This window comes from Rattus rattus, chromosome 9 (genome assembly GCF_011064425.1).
Source record: "Rattus rattus isolate New Zealand chromosome 9, Rrattus_CSIRO_v1, whole genome shotgun sequence".
Lineage (NCBI taxonomy): Eukaryota > Metazoa > Chordata > Mammalia > Rodentia > Muridae > Rattus > Rattus rattus.
In genome coordinates this window covers 90,462,025-90,483,265 of record NC_046162.1, presented here as the reverse complement: position 1 = coordinate 90,483,265, position 21,241 = coordinate 90,462,025, and the positions used below count along the sequence as shown (strand labels likewise).

Here is a 21,241-nt window from a genome sequence, read left to right as displayed (position 1 = left end):
AGAAATGCATAAAAAATTACAAACTTGAAATAAAAGACAATTTGTTATCAATAGCCAGAATTCACAATCTCTAGAATTCTCTGAAAATTAATCTTAATTCCATAAAACTTACATATATATGTATATATATATGCATATATATATATGAATACTTATATATATACATAGAGAAAGAATTTTGTAAGCAGCTAAGAGGCAAAGACAACACATTACTTCATAGCATGAGACTCGTAAGGTTTATAATATTAATCCAGCCTCCTTCTTAAAGCAGCATGTTCTAATTTTCAGTTTTAAAATTAAAAAGAAAAAAATCTAAGTCAGGAATTGTGGCACATGTCTACACCCCAGAGGCTAAGATAGAGGAGGGTTGAAAGTTCAAGGACAGTATGTCAAGAGGTGCAACACTTCCAGCGTGGTAGCACACTCCAGTGATCTGAGCACTCCAGAAGCAGACAGGAAGATCTCAGTGAGCTCAACCATGGTCTACAGAGGGACTTCCAGGACAGACAGCCAGGACGACATAGTGAGACTCTATCTACCCAGAGAGAGAGAGAGACAGACAGACAGACAGACAGACAGACAGACACAGACTTGCCTGGCATGCACAAGGGCCCCTACACCTCCAGGCAAAGAACACACACCTACAATGGCAGATTTGGGAAAATGGAAGCAGGGATTGCTTTTTTCTTTCATATTTTTCTTCCCTGGATTTTTGAGATTAAGCTTCATGGAGCCCAAGCTGGCTCTGAGCTGGCTATGTAACCAAGAATGATGCGAATAAGATTCCCCTCTAAATACATAAATAAATTAATGGAAAAAAGAACAAGATTCTCCTTCCTTCAAGTGCCAGGATTTCAGGAGTGCTAGAATTACACACGTGTGCCGCCGCAACAGAGCTGGGGATGGAACCAGTCTTCGTACATACTAGGCAAGCACTCCACCATCTCAGCTAGCCCCAGCTTCAGGAAACACAATTTCAAGTTAAATTCCCAGCTCTTCGAAGAAGTGAAATAGTAAAAACTATTTTGTAGAGCACATGACCAAAGGTCTGGATCCAATTATAACTACTAAAGAAAAAGAAAACAAAAAATTGGCTCATGAGACATTTCAAGCCTACAATCCCATGTAGCTGACCACGCAGCTATATCCAAGCTTTACTTTGCAGATGTGTATTAGAGATAAAAGTACAGCAGGAGTGGTAGTGCACGCCTTTAATCCAAACACTCAGGAAGCAGAAGCAGGTGAACGAATCTCTCTGAGTCCTAGGTTAGCCTGGACTACAGAACTAGTTCCTGAACAGCCATGGCTATACACGGAAACCCTGTCCCAAAACGCCAAAAAAGAAAGAAAAGTACAGCCCCCACCAGACATGGTGACACATCTTTTTGTTCTCCTTTCATTTTTAAGTGTATGAGTGTTTTGCCCACACATGTCGGTGCACCATGTACATGCAGCATCCAGAGGCCAGAAAATGGCATTAGATCCCCCATGGAACAAGGGTTACAAACAGTTGCAAGACACCATATGGCTGGGAACCAAACTGGGTCCTTTGGATGAACAGTCAGTGCTCTCTCTTAACCACTGAGCCATTTCTCTAGCCCCATGACACATGCTTTATCCTAACACTTAGGAACATGAGATGTGTGAATGGTGTGAAGCCAGCCTGTGCTACACAGTGAGATCCTGTTTCAAAAACCGAGGGTTGGTGGGACTTTTAAGATGGGTCAGCAGGTAAAGGCTCTTACTGGCATACCTAAGACCTAAGCTTAAGCACAGGGTAGAACTGAACCCCACAAGCTGTCTTCTGACTTCCACATGCATACCAGGGTATGTGCCCATACCCCACCTAAATAAATACTTGTGGAAAGAAGTATTTAAAAATTAGAGTCAAGTGGTGGGAACAGACACCTTTAACTCAGTCAGCACTCAGGAGATGGCAGATAACAGAATTTAAGGCTGGCCTGGCCTAGAGACAATTCCAGTACAGCCAGGGCTACAGGAAAAAAATCCCTGTCTTAAAAAACAAAAAACAGGGGGCTGGAGAGATGGCTCAGTGGTTAAGAGCACTGGCTGCTTTTCCCAGAGGTCCTGAGTTCAATTCCCAATGACCACACGGTGGCTCACAACCATCTGTAATGAGATCTGATGCCCTCTTCTGGTGTGTCTGAAGACAGCTTGTGTACTCACATACATTAAATAAATAAATATTATTTTTAAATCAAGTAAATAAAAATTAGAAACAAGAGTTAAGGATGTAACTTTTAGTGGTAGAATACTCGCCTGGCATCCATGAGGCCCTAGGTTTGATTCATAACCACAGAAAAGAAAAAAATTTAGTTAAATGCCACTTGTGTCATGGCAAGTCAGTAAAATTGAATGCAAATACATCTCATGATGTATCCTTGGCTGTTCTGGAAGTCACAACGTAGACCAGACTGCCATCAAACTCAACGGAAACCCACTTATCTCTGCCACCAAATGCTATGTGTCTGTGTGTGTTTTAATCTAATTATACTCTCTAAAGCTAGTCCCTAGAATGGCGGCTCTTCCAATGGGGAGAAGGGAGAGCATTTCCACTTCTCTAAGGCTCCCCCTCCCTGGTTCTGACTCCTTTACATCAAGGTTCCTACACTGTCGCCTTCCCAATACCCCTGAGAGTCCTGTGTAAGTGAGCTGAAGGGAAACAGGCTGGAAATGGTACAGCACAGGCACAGGGAGGCAGAGGCAGGAGAATCTGCCGGTCTGCACAGGCAAAGCCTACATAGGAGACTGTCTCTAAAAAAAAAAAAAAAAAAAAAAGCTTAATATAGTGAATTGGTAAGTGTAAATCAGGTATTTTCAAAACATGTCGCCTCAAAGCCCAGTCTGCAATGTCCTCTGCAATTGTCTTTATCACTCTTAGTTCAAATTTGATTTTTGAGGTAGGCCCTCTTTGTTCATATGAATATATACATATACATACATATACGCACACACATACATACATATATATATATACACATGAGTATATGTATATTATGTATAGTATTGATATATATTATATAAATAGATATTTTTGGCCAATTTTCATATATCATTCAATTTTATTTATTATTATCATGGGTGGGGTGTGCATGCGCCAGTGCGGCTATGGAAGTCAGAGGGCAACTTTCAGGAGTCAGTTCCCTCTCTCCACCATGTTAAAGCAGGGTCTCTCATTTTTGCCATGCTGCTTACTCCAGGCCGCCCACCACCCATCTTTTGCAAGCTTTTCTTTTCTTTCTTTTTTTTTCTTAAGATTTATTTATTTGTTATATATAAGTACACTGTATCTGTCTTCAGACACACCAGAAGAGAGCATCAGATCTCATTACAGATGGCTATGAGCTACCATGTGGTTGCTGGGATTTGACTCAGGACCTCTGGAAGAGCAGCCAGTGCTCTTAACCTCTGAGCCATCTCTCCAGCCCCTTTGCAAGCTTTCTGGCTCCCATCTCTCCTGGTCCCATAGGAGCACTGAGATTATAGGTGTTCATCACTGCATCCACCCCCACACCTTCCCAGATGGGGTCTATTGTGAAGCCCTGGCTTGCCTGGAACTCTCGTAAACCAGGCTGGCTTCAACTCACAAAGCTCTTTCTTTTTTCTTTTTTCGGAGCTGGGGACTGAACCCAGGGCCTTGCACTTGCTAGGCAAGCGCTCTACCACTGAGCTAAATCCCCAACCCCCACAAAGCTCTTTCTAACTCCGCCTCCTGAATAGTTATCTAATGGTCTGTGCCGCCATACCTGCCCTAGCTTTTTACTTTTAGTGTGGGTTTCAAGGATCAAACTCAAGTTGTCAGGAATGCGTAGCAATCAATATACTGGCTAGGCCATCTCATCTGACCTATCTTCTTCTCAGAGACAGGATTATCACTGTGAAAACCAGGTAGACCTTAAACTTAAAATTCTCCTGCCTCAGACTCCAAGTGCAAGCCATCAGACCCAGGAAAGCAAAGTCTTTTGTTTTTGTTTGTTTTTTTATGAGACAAGTCTCACTGTGTGTTCAGGCTAATCTCAAACTCAAGATCCTTCTGTCCTAGCCTCATTGAATGTTAGGATTACAGGCATGGACCATCATGACTTTTTTATTATTATTAACATTTTACCTTTCTGGGGGCTGAAGCCGATGGCTCAGTGACTGCTATTCCAAAGGACTGGAGTTCAGTTCCCAGAACCCACATTCTCAACCACCTGTAACTACAGTTCCAGATCCAACACTCTCTTAAGGCCTCTGCAGATACTGCACACCACATGATACACACACACACAAGAATTTTTCTCCTATCTTTCAGGTTCTGAACCTGTACCTAGTAGCCGTTCTTCCTCCTTTGACAATTCATCCTGTATGTCTAATCTCCTTCTCACTCTGTTGCAAACCTCCTTTGCAGGCTGACCGTGCTAAGCAAGCGCTCTACACACCTTCCAGCTGCCTGCTGTTGTCAAACTCCTACTCCTCTAGCAGGCCCACTCAAGAGGCAAGATCCCTGCTAAAATCCTGACACACGATAAGGTCTCTGATCTACTGACCCAACAGGAGAAAAAAGTTTACTCTGACAAGGACTAAGCCCTATTGGGTAATGCCACTCCACACAATCATCTCCAATCCTAATATATAAAAAAAAATGCACAACCATAGAATTCTGGAATTCTGTAGAAAACCGCTGTGAAGCCCATCACTGATTTAAAATTCTTGAAGGGACTGGAAAGCTATAGTCTCACTCACTTGAACATAGCTGATAAAGTCTTCCTTGTGAAGGTTTCTCCGGTGTATTTTGTATTCTAGGTCAGAAGCCTTCTTGATGATAGCCCTGCAGAGAGAGCCGATTACATGGGAACATCTGAGAAGTTAAACTTCGGGATATGTGGAAAACACACATTTAACAGAAACATCTAGTTCCTAAACACAGGTATCTCCCACGGGCAAAGCATACATTCTCTTACACAATTACCTCTGTGCTGTTAAGAACATCCACATTTAGCCTCAAACGTTCAGGAGAATCACCTCAGTGGCCAGGATCATTGCTATTCCCATCAGCCAAGGAAAGAAAGCCTAATGCTTGTTATTTATACACTAAGCAGGCACTCTGCAATGCTCTTAGCCTCAAAGCTTAGGTTTTTATGTTAACCAAATCTCTACCCTAAATTAAAACCTAAATTGTCTCTACCTAAACATTACTACAAAGGAATGTGCATATATGTGTTCTAGGATATGCAAGACGATATTTTAAGAATGGCCACACATTTAGCACCCCACCTCCTTCTGTTTTTCAAGACAGGGTTTTTCTGTGGACCCCTGGCTGTTCTGGAACTCAATCTGTAGACCAGGCTGGCCTAGCAACTCACAGGGATCGGCTTACCTCAACCTCTCAAGTGCTGGGATTGAAGGCTGGTGCCCCCATTCCTGGCTACATTTAGCACTTCCTAAGAGTCCTCGCTGGGTTTCCTAATGTTTACTTTGGGGATCCTACACTCCCATTACTGTACTTTCAGCTAGAGTCATGGTAAAGTGAACTGTCAAGAAAATCACTAAAAGTAATTGATTTTTACCAAGTTACCGAGTGCCAACTATATTCCGGGAGCTGTGGCAGGGCTCTAAAGAAGCATATGTAATGAATTAAATGGTCTCCAGTCTACAAGTTTAGTTAGGAAAACCTACCCACTCCCCCTAGGCCTCTATGGCGCCATACTCAAATATCTAAAGTCGTATATCCCGAACTTTTAAACTATAAGCATTTTTTTTTAATCTGAATTTTCCTGCCATTCACATTGCCCAGTAGTCCTTGATGGGCTAGAATCCTGCCTATATCACCTTACGGCCCCAAGACCCTGGCCACTGGGTCACTGTCAGTATGACCGATGGGCAAACAGACTGATGGATCGTCTTACAATACGTTAAAGTTGAACTCTGACCGTCCTCAAATTCCAGCAACGAGCTTTTCCCTTTTCTAGCACGGTAGTTAAAAACAAGCTCTGAAAAGTCCGCACGCCTGTCCCCGCCACACACTCGCCCGAAGCTCCCCTAAGACTGCCCCAGTCCTTCCTCTTCCCTGATCCTCTCACTTAATCTCCGCACGACTGAAGAGTCCGATGCGCTCCAGCTGTTCCAACTCCGGAATTCGATCTTCTATGCGTTCCTGAATTATCTCCGCCATGAGGCTGGAACTTCACAAGCAGACGAGCGAAGAACACGCGTTGAAGGCGCTCACCTCCCAGCCTTCAGGCTAACTCTTAGTGATTGACTGAACGTGCTTCGTAAGTCCCGCCTTTTCCGCTTCCGCCATTGGGAACATCCTCTTTTCTATAGAAGCCGCTGTCGCCACCCTGTGGATGACTAGAAGATTGCAGCGAGAACCCCTTCCGGTCTGGGACACATCTTTTTGCGGGGGCGGGGCTGGGGGTGGGGCCAAATCCTCGCGCCAGGGAGACCGGAAAAAGCTCCTTGGCGGAATACCTGAAAGGAGCCTGAAGTCCGTACGCTTCCTCCTGGAAGTCATCTGTTTTTGTCATGTTCCCGTCATCGAGAACCCTGAAAACTAAAAAGTGTAATTGAAGATGATATTGTTAATTATGCAAATTCGATGAGGCTCTAAGACTACGGACCAGCTGCCCTTAGCAGTCTGCTAGCTTCACGATACCAGTGTGGTAGCAGTGCATTTTCACATGCCAATCAATGAAAGCCTCTGAATGGTTCGTTTTAAAATGGTGAGAGAGAAATAATTTATTATTTAAATAATTAGGGCCATCGTGCCACCAAGCCTGACAACCTAAGTTCGGTAGGAGAGAATTGACTCCTGGCAAATTATCCTCTGACCTCAAAAAGCGTTCAATGGCACGTGTGCCTGCCCACGTGAATACACACACGATTTTAAAATTAAAAAATAAACATGTTGACTTAAGTAGAAAAAATATTTCAAAATATTAGGCACTGGGTAAATAGGAGAAACTGTCATTTGTTTTAGAAAAGGAGACTTTGATAGTGAAAAGTTTGAAGGTTGGTGAAATGAATCAATATTTACATGTATCTTCCTTACAGTATTGTCCAAGCAAATTAGCATTTCTAAGAAGAACCATCCTGTAACCCACCTTGGAAACAGCATTGCTGTATAATTGCTACAACCAAAAAAAAAAAAAAAAAAAAAAAATCTGTGGTTCCGTTCTCTGTTAATCCTGGAAGATGATAAAAAGCCAAACGAACGGCTTCTTGCTAGACCTGTTGTTAGAACACTCACATCATTACCTTGGTCTTCTATGTGATTTATGAAAGGGAACTAGACTTCAGTTACCCAGATCACCCAGTTCCTTGCTTCTTTCTGTTTTCACAACTTCTCCCACTGCTCTCAGAACTGACACAGGTTGATGTGGGCTTCATCATTTCTCAGCCCTCTAGGTCTAAGATCCGAGAAGTGGAAAGAAATCATGTATGTAAATTAAAGATGCGATTTTTTTTTTTTTTTTGTAACAGAAACACAGGACTTGTTATTGGTCAGGATGGAGATGACTGTGAATAAACTTCAGTATGGACAGGAAGTCCCCAACACTGAAAGGTAGAGAAATACCTAGATAGTAATAAAAGATCAACAAATAAATGTGCGAGTGTAAAGCATTTACAAAATTTCTTTAAGTACAAGGAAGTCAACAAACCCCGACAGACTGTAGTCCTTCATATCCAGGCAAATTTGACAGAGAGTAACGAGCTAACTACAATTCTTTTTTCTTCTTCTTCTTCTTCTTCTTCTTCTTCTTCTTCTTCTTCTTCTTCTTCTTCTTCTTCTTCTTCTTCTTCTTCTTCTTCTTCTTTCTTTTGTTCAGAGCTGGGGATCGAACCCAGGGCCTTGCGCTTGCTAGGCAAGCGCTCTACCACTGAGCTAAATCCCCAACCCCTAACTACAATTCTTAAATCAACTATGCTCTCCACTGTTGCTTTCAGATTTAGCGATTGTATTTATCTTGCCCTAAGAATTACTATCATAAAAACAACAGCAAAATCACCTTTTCACCTCAGCCTATCATAATAACTGCTGTCTCACTGTATGCCCAGTACTGTGAGCTGTACTGTGAGCATGGCTGAGACCTTTATGGGTCAATCTACCTAATCACCTCACATGAATGTTTTATTTTTGCTTGTGAGCCTAGCCTTTAGAGGCTGAACCATCTCACCAGCCCAGTGTTTATTCATTTAGCTGACCCTGGTGGTGAACATCTTTAATCCCAGCACTTGGGGGGGCAGAGGCAGGTGGCCTTTCATTTGCTTGTTTGGTTGTTTTGTTTTGTTTTTGTTTTTGAGACAGGGAGTCTCTATGCATCTCAAGCTGTCTCAGAACTCTCTCCGTAGAACAGGCTGGCTTCCAATTCGGAGATCCATCTACCTCTGCCTCCCCAGCTCTGGGATTAAAGGCCTGCAATATCACACCCAGCTCTCTCTTATTATTGCTGTTGTTGTTGTCGTCGTTGCTATATCAAACTAAGGAGGCTAAAAGCACCTACTAAATTGTGGGAGGGACATCTCTTCAGTGCACTAGAGTTAAAATGCAGACAGTCCTGCGCTCAATCCTCAGAAACAGCCCACCACCCCACCCCACCCCCGGAAAAAAAAAAGGGAAGAAGAAATGGAAAGGAAAAATGATCATCCTTCTTCTCTACAACATTTAAAACATTTAAATGAATTTTGCATTGTATTTCATATAACTTGCTAGTATAGCCAAGAATGACCTTGAACGCCTGATCCTCCTGCCAGCATTTCCCAAGTGCTGGGACTACGGGCCACAGTGCTTGGCTTTTGTATTTATTTATTTATTTATTTATTTATTTATTTATTTATTTATACATGAATATTTTGCATACATCTATGTATGTGCACCACTTACGTGTCTGATGCCTGAGGAAGCCAGAAGAAGGTGGCAGATATCCTAGGACTAGAGTTACATACAGATAGTTGTGAGTTGCCATGTGGGAAGTCCTCTGCAAGAGCAGCAAGTGCTCTTAACCACACCAAGCCATCTCTCCAGCTCCCGTGTGCTTGGCTTTTTAAGTAGTTGTTTACTTTAATCTTTTGTGTATATAATGTGTACACGATGTGTGTATGATGTATGTATGATATGTGTTGGTGTGTATGATGTATATTTGTTTATGATGTGTGTTTGTGTATAGAATGTGTGTTTGTGTATATGACGTATGTTTGTGTGAATGATGTGTGTTTGTCTGTATGAGTATGTGGAGCCATCTATGTATGACAGAAAACTTCAGGTGTTGGGCCCTGCCTTCCACTTTCTTTCAGTTGATCCCTGAAACAAACTACCTGGCCCTTGAGTTTCCAGGGATTCTCCTGTCTCCACTCCTGTACAACCTGGGTGACAGGTGGGTGCTTTACATGAATTCTAGGGATTCCAGTTTCTGGGGATTCAAACTCAAATGCTCATCGTTGTATAGTAAGCATTTTACGCACAGAACCAGCTCCCAAGTCAAGTGGTTGTTTTAATATAGATTTTCATGATCCCTGTCCCAATTACCAAGAAAAAGAGATGCCAGAAAGATGGATTCTGACCACCCATGGCCTTCAAGGGGCAGTACCCGTTTTGGTGCTGATGAGCCAGTGTGGAAAACGGCAAACGGCCTTCTGCTAAGGTCCTGATACAATCTCACAAGGAACCCACCACCATCGGGACACTAACCAGAAGCTAAAACAGCTATTCCTGCCTTTAACGAACTTGAATGAAAACTTGGAAATAAACTTGAGCTTTTCTTTGGGATGGTCACATTGTACATCTGAAGATAAAGTTCACAGAGGGGCTCAGTGGCTTGAAATAGCAAAGAAAGAAATGCCAGTCGTCCCTCTCCGCCCCCACCCCCGTCATTATTTGAAAAAGAAAAATACCTAATTTCAGACACAATGCGAGGCAAACCACCTGGAATCCCATCCCCCCACGTTGTTCAAAGTCCCCCTGCCTGGTTCTCCCACACAGAGAGCCTCGAAGGACTTCAAAGTCAGGCATAAGGGATGGACACAGACACGGGTCTTTGATGCCTAAGAACTTCAGAGCCCTCGGGTTGATTCCACAGTGGAACATCTGCCCCTTTCAATGTTATCTAACACCGTGGAAAACGAAAGCGTCCAAGTTTTGGGCGACATCCGTTACCCAAATTAAAATATTTGGAGCCAGTAAGTTTTCATTTCTTTTTCTCTTATTTACAGCTCCTTTTGCTCCACAAACTGCAGTGGATAGTAAATTACTTCTGGCACTCAGCCTTGTCAGCTTGCCAAACTTCGACTGGAGCAAGTTTTTACAACCAGCTAATAAGCCCTGGAAATTAGGCGGTAAGCATATGGAAATAATGACGCAGTCTTTAACTGCAGGAGCGCAGAGACAACGTGAGATCCTAATGGATTCTATCTATCTACTTCTTAACGTTTTTTTCCCCTCCTAATTAAATCCTCACATTTTTAAGTTACTGTAGTTCAGAGCACATATAAATGCAAAAGTTTTCTTTTCGTTGAAAAAAAATAGTTTTGTGTCATTTTCCCGTAGTTTTTACATTATTCTTTTGTAAACAAAAATAATAAATAGATAGATAAAAATAAATAAATAAGAGAAGGAGGAACAGGTGAGAAAAGAAGAACAAGAATAGAGCAGTTTAGGTAAACAACTGAACTATTAAAGCTAAATGACATCTTTTAAATCCATATTCCAAAACAACTGACTTCTAAACCTAGCAATTGTCGGTGTGTGGATGTGTTCTCCCAAAAACGACACCTTCAAGTATTATTTTTTTCCAGCTTACTCAGTTACAATCAAAACTATGTGCTATGCTTTTAAATCTTTCCTGGACAAAACTTCCAAAAACCTGAAAGTGAATACCAGATTTGATTTTTATCATCCAAAGAAACTAGAGGTGGGAGACATAGTATCCATTTCTCTAAACCTAAATTGTTACATCTGCTCCCATTCACAATGTACAAGAAAAGAACAAGCGGAATTCTTTTGCCTCCATCCCACTCTGCTTCCCATTAGACCTGGTCTTCGTAGCCTCAATACCACAAGTACAGTCCAAAAACATTGATACGAAGTAGGTTACAGTCTGTGGTGCATGAGCCTGTGTGTGTGCTTGTATGTAAGCCGAGGTTAACACTGAAATCTTCCTCCATCACTCTCCAACTTATACACTGAGGCAGGGTCTCCTGTTAAACCTGGAGCTTGCTTTGAAGATTTCCAAGGATGGGATGACAGCTGGGCTGGGGCCAAGGTTCTACCAAGCTTTTCTGAGCATCCAAACACTGCTCCTAAGGCTTATGTGCTCATGGTTTCAAGACTTCTACCTACTGAGCCATCTCTATAGTCCCCAGCTAAAGTTTATTTTATTTTGTCTTGAGACAGAGTCTGACAGTATAGCCCAGGCTGTCCTCAAACTGGCCGTCTTCCCACCTTCACGTCCCAAGTGCTAGCATGCCTGATCTTCCATGTGTAAAAATGGAAATATTCTCTGGCTACGTTACCAATATAGAAGCCACTAGCCACATGTGTCTTTTGAGTATGTGAAATTGATTAGAACAGCTGAGAAACTGAATTTTTTAAAAGTATCAGTTTAAAAGGGGTGGGGGCTGGAGAAATGGCTCAGTTGGTTAAGAGCACTGACTGCTCTTCCAGAGGTCCCGAGTTCAAGTCCCAGCAACCACATGGTGGCTCACAACCATCTGTAATGAGATCTGATAACCTCTTCTGGTGTGTCTGAAGACAGCTACAGTGTACTTATATATAATAAATCAATCAATCCTTTTTTTTAAGTATCAGTTAATGCTGGGTACAGTGGTGTGTACCTTTAATCCCAGCACTCAGGAGGCAGAGGCAGGCAGATATCTGTGAGTTCGAGGTCCGCCTGGTCTATAAAGTAAGTTCCAGAACAGTGAGGGCTACATAGTGAGATCCTATCTCAAAACATTTTTTTTTCTAAAGTTAAAGGAATGGTTAATATTTTTTTTAATTTGTTTTTTGTTTTTGAGACATTGGTTTCTCTGTATAGCCCTGGTCCTCCTGGAACTCCCTCAGTAGACCAGGCTGGCCTCAAACTCAGAAATCTGACTGCCTCTACTTCCCAAAGATTGCAGTTAAACATGAGTGCCACCAATCTCAACCCCAGTTTGTAAATTTGTATGTTTGCACACACCACTGTCCCGCTCCCATCCCACAGCACATGGATGGAGGTCAGTGAGACTTTACAGGTGTGTGTTCTCTTCTACCACTGTGTGGATCACCAGGACCAAACTCAGTCTGTGAGGCTCGATGGCTTAGTGCCTTTACCCACCTCACCAGGTGCACGAGAAGCTGCATTTTAGATATCACTTGATTTGCTCTATTTTTATTGCCACATGTAGTTGGTAATTCCCAGGTTGGACAATATGGATCTAACTTTCAAACATAGAACACCAATTCTAAATTCCAGACTTATGGGGTTGGGGATTTAGCTCAGTGGTAGAGCGCTTGCTTAGCAAGCACAAGGCCCTGGGTTCGGTCCCAGCTCCGAAAAAAAGAAAAGAAAAAAAAAAATTCCAGACTTACACTAGTTTACTCAACTGCATATTCATCTCCACTTGGAAATCTTAGCAGCATTCCAAATTTAATATGTGTGTAGAGTTGTGACTATAACTCTGTGACAGAGCACGTTGTCTAACACTGCCATATACAATATGATTTAATATATGTCTATGCACACAGACACACAGACCCAAGCTCCTGATGCGCTCATTCCAAAAAAGTTGGTTATTCTTGGTTTTGGAGACAGCTGTGGTTTTTATTTCAGCCATGATCTCCTTCCCCCAGCATCTCAAGTGCTAGGATTATACCATGAGCCACCACACCTGCCCAGCTGACAAGGGAACATTCTGAGGAAGCAAAACACACAGTAGGAACTATGCAGTTTAGGATAGACATAGACCACGGAGGAAGGGAAGAACACAGAAACTGAAAGAAGGCTTAAGATTCAGTGAGCCTGGGGTTGGGGATTTAGCTCAGTGGTAGAGCGCTTGCCTAGCAAGCGCAAGGCCCTGGGTTCGGTCCCCAGCTCCGAAAAAAAAGAAAAGGAAAAAAAAAAAAAAAGATTCAGTGAGCCCTATTAGTAAGTGGACCCTGGACTGAGGTCCACAAACGCCTACAGGTAAGGTCCTATTTTGACCTCTTTGGAATCCAAGTCTCTTGAAGCTCTGTGCCTTTGACATTCTCTGTATTAATTTACAATCGTGCCAGACTGCCAAAGAAGGCAACACCCATGTTCTCTGCAACTCTCAAGCCTCTCCCACAAACACTGGGGTGCATACACATACAAAGAGCGAGGGCATTTGTTTTCATACTTTCTGCCAAATGACACATCTGAGATGACCTTCAAAGCCCAAGACAAGTGGAGCCCATGAAGCTTTGAACATTTATTACAAAGCACAGGATAAAATGCTCTTTCGAACCCTTAGGTTTGTCAAGAGAAAGTACAAGGGATGGGGCGGTCATGAGCAAAAGTACAATTCTGTTTATGTCTGAAAATGTCATAGTGAAACCTACTCTTTTTTTAAAAAATGAAATCACTTTATTCTAATTAGCTAATACATCTAATTAACATTAGCACCACACAGCTGGTTTAAGTAAACCGCACAAACACATGCCCAGTCCCAAACTCCACATCACAGTGCGCTTCCAAACGCTCCCAATTCCCTTCGGAGGCAATGGAACCTTGTTGGGCTTGTACAGTTTACTGTCAAATGCAGTTTTTAAAAAAATCAATGAAGGGCTGGAGAGATGGCTCAGTGGTTAAGAGCACCAACTGCTCTTCCAGAGGTCCTGAGTTCAATTCCCAGCAACCACGTGGTGGCTCACAACCATCTGTAATGGGATCTGATGCCCTCCTCTGGTGTGTCTGAAGACAGCGACAGTGTCTTCACGCATATATATAAAATAAATAAATCTTAATAAAAAAATCAATGAATGTATTTTTATTTTTTTAAAGATTTATTCACTTATTATATATAAGTACACTGTACTTATATATAGATACACCAGATACACCAGATAAACCAGATATACCAGAAGAGGGCATCAGATCTCTTTACAGATGGTTGTGAGCCACCATGTGGTTGCTGGGAATTGAACTCAGGACCTCTGGAAGAGCAGTGGGTGCTCTTAACCACTGAGACATCTCTCCAGCCCTATTTTTTATATATATATATATATATATATATATATATATATATGTGTGTGTGTGTGTGTGTGTGTGTGTGTGTGTGTGTGTGTATTTTTTTTTCCCCCAGAGCTGAGGACCGAACCCACCGCCTTGTGCTTGCTAGGCAAGTGCTCTACCACTGAGCTAAATGTATTTTTATGATTCCTGATACTTTAATATCCAGGAAATTGAATTTACTTATCCATCCTGCAAAAAGAAAAACGATAACAGAGCTGAAACTGGAAAAACAAACCAGCTTTCCAACTCCAGGGTCTTTATGTCACTTTGTACTATATTACATAGTCGTGTATAATGATAAAATATCATTTTCTCAATTTTTGTTTTTTCATTATTTATATATGTAATTTTTTTTGCAACAGGTTTTCTCTGTGTAGCTCTAGAACTACTAGAACTCACTATGTAGTCCTAGAACTCACTCTGTAGACCAGGCTGGCCCCAAACTCAGAAATCCAACTGCCTCTGCCTCCAGAATGTTGGGATTAAAGGCATAAGCCACTGCCGCCCAGCTAAACATTTAATTTTTATTAGTATTATGTTGACCATTTACTTTCTAAAAAAAGAGAAAGGGCAAATAGCAAGATATATGGCAAGTCAGGCTCCACTTTCAGCGTGAATATGCTTTGCTTTAGACAAATTTGAAGCTGTAGATTTACAGAAACAGATTGCTATGCAGTCACTTTGAACAATAGCCTGTATTTTTTGTGGGAATGGTGTCTGTTTGTTTTTATTTTTAGAAAAAAAAATACATAGACCAAGCTGGCCTTAAATGAAAAGAGGTCCATCTGCCTTTGAATCTTACGTGTTAACATCAAAGCATGTGCTGCCTTACGCATCTGACATTTTGACAAAAGCAAGAGACTGTTAGAAACTTAAAAAGTGTATCTTGGGCTGGAGAGATGGCTCAGTGGTTAAGAGCACTGACTGCACTTCCCGAGGTCCTGAGTTCAAATCCCAGCAACCACATGGTGGCTTGCAACCAACTGCAACACAATCTGATTCCCTCTCCTGGTGTAGCTGAGGAGAGTGACAGGATATATAAAGTAAATAAAATCTTTTTTAAAAAAGGATACACAGTTCGCAAAAAGTGTATCTTAAGCATAGTTGAAATTTATTAAAGATATTTTAAAAATTTTATGCCTATGGGTGTTTTACCTGCATATATGTATGGGCACCATGAGTGTGCAGTTCCCTTGGAGACCAGAAGAGAACAACAGATCCCTTGTAACTAGAATTCTCTGTAAATCGCAAGTCTTTGTAAATAGGTATGTGGATTTCAAACTCTAGGAGCAAGCAATGCTCTTAATCAGTGAGCCATCTCTCCAGCACTTAAAGATATTTTTATTAATTATAGACCTTAAAGATATATCTAAGCACTAGGGTTACCTTTTAACTGTCCTCATATGTGTGGGGCATGGTAGTACTAATTGCATTCCTTTAATCCCAGCATTCGGGAGGCAGTTTGAGGCCAACCGCACCCCACAAATTCAGCACAGCCAGAGCTACCCAGAGAAACCCTGTCTCAAAAAAAAAAATTCCCATAACTTTTAGTGATTATAATTGATACGTTAAGATCACTGTGATTTATTCTGAGTACAGTTTGGCAATACATAGCCACACTTTAAAATGCATATGGTTTAAGCCCAGCTATGCCAACATTGCCAAACCTGTCCTGTACAAGAAGGGTCAGTGAAGCACTATTTATTTGTAATGGTTTAAAAAAAAAAAGAGGAAAATTATCTAGCACGAGAGTAACTGCATAGTACATGTATACGATGGTGTATTTACTGTGGAACTAGTTGGAACTAGTTGTGTGAGTGAATGTGTTGTGTGTGGCACTTATACAGTATAAGTGCACATGACCTACCTTTTTTTTTTTTAAAAAAAAAAAGGTTTATTTATTATATATAAGTACACTGTAGCTGTCTTCAGACACACCAGAAGAGGGCATCAGATTCCATTACAGATGGTTGTTAGCCACCATGTGGGTGCTGGGAATTGAACTCAGGACCTCTGGAAGAGCAGTCGGTGCTCTTAACTGCTGAGCCATCTCTCCAGCCATTCCCCCCCTTTTTTTTAACATGAAGATTTATTTATTTTATGTCTATGAGTACACTGTAGCTGTCTTCAGACATACCAGAAGAGGGCATCAGATTCCAATATAGATGGTTGTGAGCCACCATGTGGTTGCTGGGCATTGAACTCAGGACCTCTGGAAGGGCAGTCTGTGCTCTTAACCTCTGAGCCATCTCTCCAGCCTAACTCCTAGCTTTTTATGTGAGTGCTGAGATTAAAACTCAGATCCTCGGGCTGAGAGATGGCTCAGCAGTTAAGAGCACCCGACTGCTCTTCCAGAGGTCATGGGTTCAATTCCCAGCAACCACATGGTGGCTCACAACCATCTGTAAAGAGATCAGATGCCTTCTTCTGATGTATCTGAAGACAGCTACAGTGTACTTATATATAATAAATGAATAAATCTTAAAAAAAAAAAAAAACTCAGATCCTTATGCTTGTGTAATAAGCACTTGACCCACAGAGCCTGCCCCCACCCCCAGTCTCTACTGTAGAACTGTTAAGAGAATGAGGTTCAATACAGTGGTACACATCTATAATCCCAGCATTTAGGAGACTGGAGCAGCAGCAGCATGACTTTAAGGCCAGCCTGGACTACATAGAAAGACTCACTATCAAAAACCAAAACTACAGGGAAGAAGGACAGCAATGAAGCTCAGTGTGTAGATGCATACACACACAATGAAGTGGACACATTCACAATGAAGTAGATATATACAATGAAATGGAAACACTAACCACAGAGTGTTAACATTTTAAAAAGCAAATTAAAGCAGATACTATGTACCTGCTTTAGGAGCTTGTAGGGGTATTTAAACAAGATAAATAAACAAGATAAAGGCACAGGCTGCTCTGCTGGCCTCCTGAATGTGATCCCTGAAACCTGTGTAAAAGTGGAAGAAAAGGGTTGGGGATTTAGCTCAGTGGTAGAGCGCTTGCCTAGCAAGCACAAGGCCCTGGGTTCGGTCCCCAGCTCCGAAAAGTAAAGTAAAGTGGAAGAAAAGAACCAGCCCCACAGAGTTGTTCTCTAACCTCCACAGAAGGACAGAAGGGCCACATATCACACACACACACACACACACACACACACACACACACACACACACCATGCACCCACACATTCAATAATAAATAAACAAAGTTTAATTGATAAATAAATCTTAGAGGATTGCTCCCCAGACCATTCCTTCATATTAGTTATCAGGGGAACAATGTTGCCAATATAAATAATATAATGAAGACATTGGGTTTTTTTTTTTAAATTTCTATTCAAAGAAAACATTAAATAGAGTCTAAAGAAAGAAAAGCTTAGAAATTAAGCTGTGGTTCAAATCACATGTTCTGTATCATTTTATGTTTAGCTAGGACATCAAGGTGAAATTATACTTTACCTGAGTTTCTCACCAATAACTCACAGCAAATACCTATGCTTTTCTTCTAGATATTGTTAGTTTTAATTGTCAGAATTGTTTTCTGCCTAAAGAAACTTGAGATTCATTTTTCATAGGAAAACCACGTTTTGTAAGATGAAATGAGATTCTCATAATGAGGAGATTTGTTCCTCTGGAAGATTCTGTGCCTTTTTGTCCCCCATTTCACCCTAAGCCTCTACAACCTGGGAACTGTCCAGGTACAAATTAACATTTTAAAAGACCTCAAATTGTTCACCCAAGCAGCTCAATTATTGGTCGCTCTTTTACAACTTGGTTTGCTCAAAAAAAACCCACATTCAAATTGGATGGCCTCCACCCCAGCTCTTCAACACACAGGTATTGTGGACAAGAGGCCGCTTTTTGACTACAAACTGCCTTATTCATTTAGAATAACTTCATTCTCAAGGTTCATTGGACAGCCAGTTTGTGCCCATCACAGGCATCACAAAGCACTTTGCCTACCTTGTCATTAATTCTTAAGCAGCTGAGCGTTACTGCCCTCATTTAACAGATAAGCAAACCAGGCTCTAAATGAAGTTACTTGGCCGGATCACACAGCTCGTAAGTGGGGGGCTTGCTGGGAAATCTAGGACTTGGAGTAAACAAAGGTGACTGACGGTTCTTTTAAACAGTTTTTGGTTACATTCGTTTTCGTTTTAAAAGCCAATGAATGTTCTGAGGTTGTAAAAAGTAATAGCATTCCCTGCCGGCTTACATTCCCTCTCTCATCTTTTAACTTCGCTGTTCCATTATAGGAAACGTCTCTAGGTATTTCTAGTGATTCGCCACCAAATTTCTAGATGTTCCTTAGAACCAACGTGTAGCATCTTGGTGTTACCCAGATACTACCCTCCCTCCTATTAGTTCCCTGGGTTCTTTTCCACCCCCATCAGGAGCCTTCTCCCTTCCACAGGTTGACAGCTCTTGCTCTCCCTCCAGCTTTTAGGCATAGAACCAACCGGGTGTGTGTGGCTGGCTCACTTTGATCTGAACACACCCTGCTAGTCTGCCAGGGCTGAGAAACGCAGTACAGGAGAGTTGAGGGGGTGGGGCAGAGCCCTCCTGCCTGTGCATTTCCTTTGAGCAGACCCTTTGCGGGCTGAGGCCAGCAGAGTTAGTTAGGGTAAGTCAGTGAGGGCCACGCTTTGGGCTGAGGGCTGATCTAGCGCTGAGGAGAGAATCAGGCCAGGGTGGGAAGAAAGGGTCAAGTCTGAGGTGAGGATGGAGGTAGCTCCTAGGTATGGAAGAGGGTTTCAGGTCTGGAATGAGGGTGGAAGAAGCTCATGATGGGGGACAGAGATCAAGATCTGAGGTGAAGAGGATTCATGCCTGAAGAGAGGTTGAGGGCAGGTACTGGGAGGATATGTGGGTCTTAAGTGATAATTTAGATAAGCTTAGAATTGGAAAGGGGATCCAGGTCTGAGGTGGGGTGGAGCTAAGGCTGGGGCGGAAGAGGGATATAGGTCTAAGGTGGAGTGTGGATGAAATTGGGGTGGGAGAAAGATACAGGTCCGGTCTGAAGTGGGCTGGGGATGAGGCTGAGATGGGAGAGGAGTCCAGGCCTGAGGTGTGGTGGGGAGAGAGGCTGGGATGAGAGAGGGATCTAGGTCTGAGGTGTGGTAGGAATGGGAGCAGAGGACCGGTGGAGTCCGCACTGGCGAACAGCAGATGGGTCTTAGTTTAGCTGGGTGTCGCGGCTCGGGTGCAGGGGTGGAACTGATGCTTTCCTCCTGGGGCAGGCGCTGCCCTACGGAAGTCTCCCGCCCGCCTGGGTCCCGCGAATGCGCTGGCGACAACAGGGTCAATTCACGGTCCAGGCGCCCGGGCCCAGCCCTGCTCCTTCTCCGAGCAAGCGAGCGAGCGAGCGAGCGAGCGGCGGATCGGCCTCTCCCGGCCACACGGCCACAAGATCCTTGTGAAAGCAGGCTCAGGTCAGGGCCCTGGGCGGTGCCCGGGCTTCAGCCTTTCCAGAAGCGGCCCTACCTAGAACTCCCAGTTGAGGAAAGCACTCTCTGCAGCTTCCCCCAAAGCAGGTGATTATGAAGTCTTCATCAATCCGAAGGGGGCTCAAGATTGCAGGAAAACTTTGTTTTTAGAGAGACCAGCGGGAGTCTGGTTTCCACTAACTGTGGTATTGTTATTGGTCCCTCGCCAATTCTGCCCTTCATTCATCTTCCCCAATCCACTCCAAACGGCAACTCAATTGTGGGCTAAATAAAACTTTAATTTACATTATTGCGGAATCAAAACTACTATTCGCGGAGTCCTGTGTAGTATAATGCAGCTGTATTTCCTCTACCAGCCTTTTGTTTTCCCCGGGATCAGTTACTGCAAAATGTGGTTTATTAAGCTTTCTATGTACCCATGATGCATTAATGTCTCCTCTAATGCTCTGTCCGAACTGCAAATATTCACAATGTCTTCCTAATAAGATCGTAACTGTTGAATAGGAAGCCAATTGCACAACTGTTATTCTGGGATTTCTCCTTACTGTCATCCTGGGATTTCAGCTCTTGTGTGAGTCCCTTGTGTTCTGAATTCTTTATTTATTTTTCTTTTAGTTTGGTAGAGCACATTCTCCAGTAACTTTCTGAAAAAGGGTAAGATGATAAAAAAATTTAAAGATCTTAATCGTTTCAAAATATCTTTGGTTGCTCACCTCACTTGATTAATGTGGTAATCTGTCTGAGTCTATAATTCTTTTTGTTTGTTAGGTTTTGGTTTTTTGAGGACAGGGTTGCTCTATCTTTGGTGTTCTGAAAAGGCAGCAAGACATGCCTTGACCTGCATTTTTTCATTCATTGAGCTGGATAGTCAGGCTCGGTTTAAGAACCTTCAAGTTTAGTTCTAGAAGCTTTTTTGTGTTACTTTGTCTCCTTTAAGTTGTTTATTATGTTTCTGTTCTAGCTTCATTTCTCCTGCTGTGATAAAAACACTCTGACAAAAGCAACTTAGTGAAGACAGGATCTGCTTTAGATAACAATTCCAGGTTGCATACAGTCCATTATTGTGGGGAAGTCAAGGCGGTGGCAACTTGAAAACGGCTAGTCCCACACATCACATCCATAGTCAGAAGTCAGGGTGGTGGGACAGAGAGGGAGAGGGAGAGGAATGTATGTAAGCTAACTTGCATTCCATGCCCTCTCTAAACTTACACAGTCCTCAAACCCCCTGCCTAAGGAATGGTACTGCCCCGGGTGACCTGGATCTTCACATACAATCAATATAATCTCCCTCAGGCCAACCTGATCTAACAGTCCCTTACTGCAACTCTCTTCCCACATGATTCTAGATTGAGTCAAAATGACAATTAAAAATAATCACCACAGTCTCTTTACACACATACACACACACACACACACACACACACACACACACACACACACACACACACCTACCTCACCACCTCAGCAGCTCTGCTCTTTCCTTTTAAATTCCTATTATTGGTATCCAGGAATGTCCATATCATTCTATTCCTTTACTCTTTCCGCTCACGCC

General features: G+C 42.5%; 1 protein-coding gene across 1 annotated transcript in view; it reads right to left on the bottom strand.

Moving 5' to 3' along the window:
- The window catches only part of Utp6 (UTP6 small subunit processome component), a 30,230-nt gene extending 23,901 nt beyond the window's left edge, over window positions 1-6,329 (bottom strand). Inside the window, exons 1-2 of the mRNA XM_032912851.1 lie at window positions 6,084-6,329; window positions 4,747-4,831 (exon numbers count right to left, since the gene is read on the bottom strand). Coding sequence (XP_032768742.1) covers window positions 4,747-4,831; window positions 6,084-6,175 — 177 coding nt within the window. The 5' untranslated portion in view covers window positions 6,176-6,329. The remainder of the gene's footprint in view (window positions 1-4,746; window positions 4,832-6,083) is intronic.
- Window positions 6,330-21,241: the final 14,912 nt, after the last annotated feature.